This window comes from Electrona antarctica (assembly GCF_951216825.1).
Source record: "Electrona antarctica genome assembly, chromosome: 10".
NCBI classification, from domain to species: domain Eukaryota; kingdom Metazoa; phylum Chordata; class Actinopteri; order Myctophiformes; family Myctophidae; genus Electrona; species Electrona antarctica.
The window spans coordinates 31,292,411-31,301,534 of record NC_136791.1 but is presented as its reverse complement, the minus strand read 5'-3'; the positions used below and the strand labels follow the sequence as shown (position 1 = coordinate 31,301,534).

At 43.4% G+C, this 9,124-nt stretch overlaps 1 protein-coding gene across 1 annotated transcript; it reads left to right on the top strand.

The window, feature by feature from the left end:
- Positions 1–2,887: 2,887 nt before the first annotated feature.
- LOC306930806 (syntaxin-5-like) lies at positions 2,888–3,853 on the top strand (the record flags this gene model as incomplete). The annotated part of the gene is made up of 1 exon (XM_079511901.1): positions 2,888–3,853. One exon carries the CDS (start codon positions 2,888–2,890, stop codon positions 3,851–3,853), a length of 966 nt encoding a protein of 321 aa, XP_079368027.1.
- Between the last annotated feature and the right edge of the window lie 5,271 nt (positions 3,854–9,124).

Below are 9,124 nucleotides of genomic sequence, written 5' to 3'. Positions count from 1 at the left end.
CTTTGACTACTACATGAGTGAGGATTCACAGGTGGAGGAGGACCCAAGCACACGACGGGACTGGCGGAAACAGATCGGTCAGTTGAAACAAGTGATGTCGTCGCGGAATTCTGGATCAATCGGGAAAAATTATTCCACAGTGGCGGAGCCAAACGAGAAACCCGAAGACACAAAGTCCCGGCATCTGCCTCACTCATGGTACTATGAGAACGGAACACCAGCTGTGGGGGTGAGGCTTGATTCTGGATCGATCAGGAGAAATTATTCCACAGTGGCACGGTCAAACGAGAAACCATGGAATACAAAGCCCCGCCTTATGCCACGCTGGTTCGCAGAGAACCACCACAGCAAAAAGAGAAAAGCAGCTGTGCTTTATGAAGACAAGGAAGATGGCAATACCAGAGTTTCCCCTAGAAAGGTTTTTAGGCCCGGTGGCAAGTTACTTTTGACGAAACCTGGCGGCCGCCAAGTGTATTTTTTGACTGGGGCCCAGCAAGGGAAAAGAAATCACACCCGTGTGAAGTGAGTGGTGCAACTCCGTGTGGGGGTCCCCGAGGGAGTCCCCGGAACTTCCAGACCCACAGGAACGCGCCCAGGGTGCCAGCCCGGTTCCGGCGAGCCGCTCCATTTTTCTAGCTCGGAGAGACGGACCCAGGCAGGGACCCAGGGACAAACATCGCTCCGTAATGGAGTGTAGAGAAAATAAAATTCTCTGCTTAGTCCCAGCATGGGGTCAATACAAGGTGCATGTCAGCCAGCTTGGGCTTGTAATACACTGCTGAATAGACATCTGCTGACAAGACACAGAATTGCTTTGTTTTTCCCCCTGTTTGTTTTAGCTTCTTTCTTTCTTTTTTTTTTGGTTTTGGCTGACATTTGTGTTTGGTTCAACCTATTACCGACTGGAAAGGAACAGTGCCCTCTGCTGGGCACGGCCCAATAGAACAGGATGTTGGCCTGTTTGGTCCACCCTCAGTCCAAGTCCTGACTATACCCTTAGCCCCTCCTCTTCCGGCGGGGCGCCAATCCCCAATGTTTGCACGTTCTGAATGCCCCGCCGACAGATTCAGTAGCGCAGCTCAGAATCTGTTCATGAGAGATTACCTTCCAAAAAAAAAAACACCCAGCACCGTTCTATCCTATAGGGACCCTATAGGGACCCTATAGGAACGGTTGCAAAAACCTAATACATAGACCAGACCAGGTTCTTACCATCCACACCCCTTCTTGGGAGTGGCATTACACAGAGGGGAGTGGCATTACACAGAGGGAAGAGGAATTTCCATACTAAGCTTACATCTTTACAGCGAGTACTTTTTGGGAACGAGAGCTAGATCAGGAGAGTAAACATGGTATTTTTGAAAAGTACAAAATAGGGCTTAAGTGGTTAAGTTGTGTTTTGTAGTCATCTAAATATACAAAATAACTTGTAACTAAGGCAATGTTTAATTTCCCAAGGAAGCTAGAAGTTAGTTAGTTAGTTCACACCGCCAGCTTCTCTGGCGGTGTGAACGCTGCGTTCACAGCTGGCGGTGTGTGTTAAGATGCAGTGGAGTAGAAATAAAATCACATTCCGTGCTACAAACGGACATACACGCAATACAAAGCTGTGCATAGGAGCGGCTGCATCGCTCAATAAAGCATATGTACAATCAGGTACAGTCCTTGAGTAAAGGAAGGTACTTAGTTACACCAGTACTTATGTACCCATATATCTCTGCTGTCGGGAGGAAAAATTTTCACTTTTCAGGAAATGAAAATATACATTTTTCAGGAAAACCATGAGGTTTCCTCCCGACAGCAACGATATGCTATGGGCATATACTGATGACATGAAGGATCACCATATATGGGCATAAAAAGGGGCATTCCCATATATGGGCATTCAGGGCTTATACTGATGACATCGGGGATCTCCATATATGGGCATAAACTGTGGACAAGCACTGACTCCCATATATGGGTATATCAGTCTGATCGGTGGACTGACTTAGGTGTGAGGGACACATAGCTGCCCGAACCTCTAGTATGGTCTGCTGTTGTTATATGGGCATATATAGGGGACAGACAGATAGCATTCTTTGGGCATGCCTGACAGGCTGACATGGAACCCCATATATGGGCATAAATGTGACACAGACAGACGATACAGAAATGTCTATATATGGGCATAAAGGGGCTACAGACAGACAGACAGATACAGACATCTCCATATATGGACATTAAAAGTACACAGACAGACAGATGGGCCAGCGAGTTACTCTGACAACGCATATTGTATATTGCATAACTGATAACCCAAACAAGAAGTCTGGGGGCGGCTGTTAAAAAGGCTATCATGCAGTTATGAGCACCATTGTTGCTACTCACAATACTGGAAGCTACATTACAAGTAAGACGTGTAAACGCGGGGAGCGAACGAAGTGTTGTGGCAGTCTGACACACACACACACACACACACACACACACACACACACACACACACACACACACACACACACACACACACACACACACACACACACACACATCGTTCCAATTTCAGACAGTTTTGGCCAGCTTCTATAGTTAGTGCTCACTTCGTTCGCAATCACTTCGTTCGCAATATTGGACTCCGTATTACGGATATGGCTGAGTCATTGTGACATCACAAGAGCATCCCTGTCACAGTAGATAAAGAGTCGCAGTCTCAGATTCTTCTTTATTTTACACGTCTCTTTGACAGCACCCTCTCGGAACGGATTAGGGTCATTCACGCATACCTCAACTCTTGTGGCCTGTCACTCGAAACTATCCCAAGTTCTCGCCTGATGCCCTACGGACCGTACTGGTCCTAGACATCCTCCCCCCTTTCTTTGAGTTGATTTTACATTTCAGCCCCATCATGATGACCTGTCGCGACCGGATGATTGAGTTCCAGTCGGCCTGTAAATCTCTTCAGGCTAGACAGAATGGGACAACCCATTTACACCCCAGTAAACCAGCACTCGGCTCCCACAGGCAATGCAGTGAGTTTACAGTCACATCTAAGAGAATCGGTAAAGATTTGAGCAATACATTTGTCAAATTGGAGAAGCTCACCATTCTGGCAGAGAGAAAGGCTTTATTCGATGACAAGGCAACATCTCTATTTGACGACAGGGGTGGGGAGTTTGAGACATTGACATACATCATCGCACAAGACATCAGCAGTCTAAATAAACAGATAGCCCAGCTACAGGACCTGGTGAGGTCGCGCGGCACCCTGGACGGTAGACACGTACAGACCCACTCTAGCGCCATTGTGCTCTCGTTACAGTCCAAACTGGCCTCGATGACCAACGATTTCAAGACTGTCCGCGACGTCAGAATGGAGAACTTGAAGCAGTTGCGCAGCAGGAGAGAGCACTTGAATTCCACAGCGGCCTCAGATCCTTCTATCTCGTGGAGCCAGCCTCCCGTTTCCAACTCTCTCGACGCCAAATGCCCACTGTTGTTGATGCAGGACGAGAGCAAGGCTGCGGGACATGTCACGGTCGACATGGAGTCCTATGGAGGCCCGATGCAGCTCCAGCTAGTCGACAAGCAGGACTCGGACATCAAGAGCCGTTTAGACACCATTGAGACGCAGAACCTTGAGACTACCGTGGTGGAACTGGGGGCCATATTCCAGCAGCTGGCGCATATTGTCGCGGAGCAAGAGGAGACCCTCATAAGACTTGACACTAACGTGGAGGACACCCAGCTGAACGTGGAGGCAGGACACAAGGAGATTCTCAAATACTTCCAGTCGGTCACATCCAACCGCTGGCTCATGATCAAGATCTTCCTCGTCCTCATGATGTTCACCACGGTCTTTGTCGTCTTCGCCTGAAATCAAATTGAAAACACAAGTGCGCTAAACCCCTCGGTGTGTGTGTGTGTGTGTGTGTGTGTCTGGATCCTGGATTTCCTGACAGTTATTATGGAAACTATTCATATCCAGTCAGGGTGAAGTGTTTATCGGAGAAGATCCGGGCAGATAAACAGCATGACAACAGCACAACGCCATGCAGGCCTCCCGGCCCGGCCAACAGCCCATCCGGGCAGAAGCCTACAGAGCTGAATTTGTCTTCAACCTGAAAATAACCTGTTCACAAAAGACACCATTTTTTGTTACTTTTTGGGTTGTGCGTGCGCGTGTGCGTGTGCGTGTGCGTGTGTGTGCGCGCGTGCGTGCGTGCAGTAGTGGAAACTACTCTCACCCATCTAACAATAGCTGTTTTTGTTGACAACAGTCACAAGGAGGTCCTCATTCTGGAGGTGAGCTGTGTCTTTGACCAGGCATTATCATATTATATATATATTGTAATTATATTATTATTATATAATAAGTATCAACCATTACTTAGAATCATAACAAACCTTGGGTACAGAATGATGTAGATTCTACATATAATACTGATATTTGGAAGCCTGGGCCATGTACATAAACTGACCATGTGTGGCCTAACAATAGCTGACATGACAAAGAGCAAAGCCAAACAACTTGCCAAATATTGCTCTGGCATTTTGTCTGTGTTGTGGAGAAGGTGCTATGTGTATCCTTAGGCCCTGTACACACATATCAGACGAACATGCTCTGTGCTGTCCGTGTTTTATGGCCGCCTCAATGCTTTTCCAATGGAAGTCACGTGGTTTGACCAAACAGTTGTGTGTGATGGGGGGAGGGGGGCAATCAAACACAACTGTTTGGTCAAACCACGTGACTTCCATTGGAAAAGCATTGAGGCGGCCATAAAACACGGACAGCACAGAGCATGTTTGTCTGATATCTGTGTACAGGGCCTTAGGGACCCATGCACTCCAACCCTGTTACATTTGTTTCCCTGCTAAATTAATTGTAATTTGTGGATTCAAAATTCAAATTAAAGTGTGTGTGTGCGTGTGCGTGTGCGTGTGTGTGTATATTGATACTGTTTTTGCACACAAATAATATTTTAGACTCTTGATGCACACTTTACAAACTTGATACACTCTTCACTTTATGACTATTGTTATTGCTGCTTGTATTAGGCATTACTTAGTTATCTGGTTTTGTTTTTATATACCCAACAAAGGTTCAGAAACTTAACTTCAGTCTGAGGACCATATGTCATACATTTGACTGCACACTAGCAGAGTTAGTGACAAATAAACCCTCTTAAATCATGAATCTAAAGCAGACTTGAAGTAGGGGCTTGTTGGACAACAGCTGCTTCTACAGAATACTATATAGTATATGAATAATAGCTGCTTCTACAGAATACTATATAGTATATGAATAGCTGCTTCTACAGAATACTATATAGTATATGAATAATAGCTGCTTCTACAGAATACTATATAGTATATGAATAATAGCTAAGTATCTGCTGACATTTTCTTTTATCATTTATTCACCACCCTCTCGGTGTCTGTGTTTGCCCTCAGCAAAGATCTACAAACTTACAACGTATCTCGTGGATGTGACGCGTTGTGAGCTTACAGTTACATATCAGCTGTTTTCAGTGACTGTCTTCATCGTACAATAGCGCATAAATTAAGCAGAGAAAAATCACAGCAGTCTGAATTACTCCTAAGCTGATGCATGGAGAGATCTCCTTGTTGCTAATCATTCAGTCTGTCTCTCCATTCCTAGAAGAGAATCACTTCCTAGTCCCAGGAGACCGTGTTTGTCATGGAGATTGAGGACATTCTAATTCCATTACACAAGATGCTGTGTATTTGTTTGTCAGTGGACCCTGCTGCACCCTTCCGTTTTTTATCTCACACTCCAGGCCACTGGTGGCATATTTTGTCCATCCGCTCAGCTCAGCTGTCCATGTACATTGACACAAATATCACACGAGGGCCGGCATAAAGTCTTGTTTTTGTCCGGACATGAAAATATACATATAATAGTGGAGCTACTTCTGTGGCCTACTGGCAGCTAAGTGACGTGTGCACAAGAAATGTGGTGCTGAACAGTACAGCGGTTTGCGATATTAGCTTCAGACACAGACAGCAGACACAGAGTCCTGACAGTCGGACCTCTTTTAGACTGCAATCAGTGGGTTCAAGTACATTTCCTCAAATACTGTACCTACTGTAAGTACAATTTTGAGGAATTTTACTTTACTAGAGTATTTTCAATTTGTAGTACTTTTACTTCTACTCCACTCAGAGGAAAATATACTTTTACTCCACTACAATCATTTGAAAACTTTAGTTACTAGCTACTTTGTAGATTTGGATTATTATTACAATACATACATTACCCACGTAAGCCATACATTTTGACCATTTGAAAATAGCTCATCTACTGTACATCTTGTAGATCAGGGGTTCTCAACCCGTGGGTCGCGACCCCTCGGGGGGTCGCCAAATTATTTTAGGGGGTCCCCAAATTATTTTCAAAAAAAAAAAAAAAAAAAACTTTTTTTAAGTATTACTTAGTTATCTGGTTTTGTTTTTATATACCCAACAAAGGTTCAGAAACTTAACTTCAGTCTGAGGACCATATGTCATACATTTGACTGCACACTAGCAGAGTTAGTGACAAATAAACCCTCTTAAATCATGAATCTAAAGCAGACTTGAAGTAGGGGCTTGTTGGATACAACTTGCTTCTACAGAATACTATATAGTATATGAATAATAGCTGCTTCTACAGAATACTATATAGTATATGAATAATAGCTGCTTCTACAGAATACTATATAGTATATGAATAGCTGCTTCTACAGAATACTATATAGTATATGAATAATAGCTGCTTCTACAGAATACTATATAGTATATGAATAATAGCTAAGTATCTGCTGACATTTTCTTTTATCATTTATTCACCACCCTCTCGGTGTCTGTGTTTGCCCTCAGCAAAGATCTACAAACTTACAACGTATCTCGTGGATGTGACGCGTTGTGAGCTTACAGTTACATATCAGCTGTTTTCAGTGACTGTCTTCATCGTACAATAGCGCATAAATTAAGCAGAGAAAAATCACAGCAGTCTGAATTACTCCTAAGCTGATGCATGGAGAGATCTCCTTGTTGCTAATCATTCAGTCTGTCTCTCCATTCCTAGAAGAGAATCACTTCCTAGTCCCAGGAGACCGTGTTTGTCATGGAGATTGAGGACATTCTAATTCCATTACACAAGATGCTGTGTATTTGTTTGTCAGTGGACCCTGCTGCACCCTTCCGTTTTTTATCTCACACTCCAGGCCACTGGTGGCATATTTTGTCCATCCGCTCAGCTCAGCTGTCCATGTACATTGACACAAATATCACACGAGGGCCGGCATAAAGTCTTGTTTTTGTCCGGACATGAAAATATACATATAATAGTGGAGCTACTTCTGTGGCCTACTGGCAGCTAAGTGACGTGTGCACAAGAAATGTGGTGCTGAACAGTACAGCGGTTTGCGATATTAGCTTCAGACACAGACAGCAGACACAGAGTCCTGACAGTCGGACCTCTTTTAGACTGCAATCAGTGGGTTCAAGTACATTTCCTCAAATACTGTACCTACTGTAAGTACAATTTTGAGGAATTTTACTTTACTAGAGTATTTTCAATTTGTAGTACTTTTACTTCTACTCCACTCAGAGGAAAATATACTTTTACTCCACTACAATCATTTGAAAACTTTAGTTACTAGCTACTTTGTAGATTTGGATTATTATTACAATACATACATTACCCACGTAAGCCATACATTTTGACCATTTGAAAATAGCTCATCTACTGTACATCTTGTAGATCAGGGGTTCTCAACCCGTGGGTCGCGACCCCTCGGGGGGTCGCCAAATTATTTTAGGGGGTCCCCAAATTATTTTCAAAAAAAAAAAAAAAAAAAACTTTTTTTTTTCACGGTTTTTCAAGCGGTGGCGCGCTACGAGCTTGTAGATCTGCTATTTTTCATTAGCTAAATTATAACATAATGCTTAAAACACCAAAAGGGGTTCCCGCCCAAAATGGGTTAAGGTTATTGTAGCAGTCAATTTATATTGGGGGTCGGGAGGGGGCGGGGGTCCCGAGATATTGCCAAAGCATTTCCGGGGGTCCCCGGCCAAAAATGTTGAGAACCCCTGTTGTAGATCAGCTATTTTCAAAAACTATGATGATGAAAATTGATATTTTGTATACATTTGAAAACGTGTGAAATGGGACATTCTGCATAATGAGTATTTCTGTACTTTAAGTATATTTTGATACTGATACTTTTGCACTTTTACTGTTTCTACATTGCATTGATACTTTAACTTAGGTAAAACATTTGAATACTTTTTTCCACCACTGCTATAGTCCTGCAGAGCCATGCTGTAATTTTCAAGATCCACTTGTTGATGAAAGAATCACACCCGTGTGAACTGAGTGGTGTAAGGTTTTATATAGCATGATCAAGCATTTCGATATAATGCGATTACGAAATTCAATAAGAAGAGTAGAAAAAGAAAGACCAAAGAAGTCTTTTAATCTTTAATCTTTGGATTCAAGGGTCTCAAAGACTGAATGGCCTTCAGGTCTGATTCTGGTAGGGTCGTCTTCTGATTTATGTTGGGTCGTCAATTTTATGTTGTTTCATTTTATGTGAATGGAAAGTATCGTCTTCTGATGTTCTTTTCCTTGAAAATGATCTGTGACCATGCAGTTGATTCAGCTGGGGTGTTTGTCTGGTGTACGGTATTATATAACGTAAGATATTATATAGCCTAATCAGCTATGAGCTGTGGTCTGGTCAGGAGGGTCTGGCTGGGGTCTGATCAGGAGGGTCTGTCTTGGTAAAGAGCAGCCGTGATCTAATATTCTCTTGGTGTTGAACAAGACTTTGTCTTGCGTAGAATGAATGGCCTTCAGGTCTGATTCTGGTAGGGTCGTCTTCGGGTCTGGTCAGGAGGGTCTGTCTCGGCAAAGAGCAGCCGTGATCTAATATTCTCTTGGTGTTGAACAAAACTTTGTCTTGCGTCTCGTCTATTAGGGTCATCTTCTGATGTGATGATTTGTGACCATGAAGTTGATTCAGCTGGAGTTTTTGTCCGATGTGAGGTATTATATAAGGTAAGGTATTATATAGCCTGATCAGCTCTGATCTGACGTAATGAAATCACACCTGGATGTGATTTCACAACTGGCTTTTTT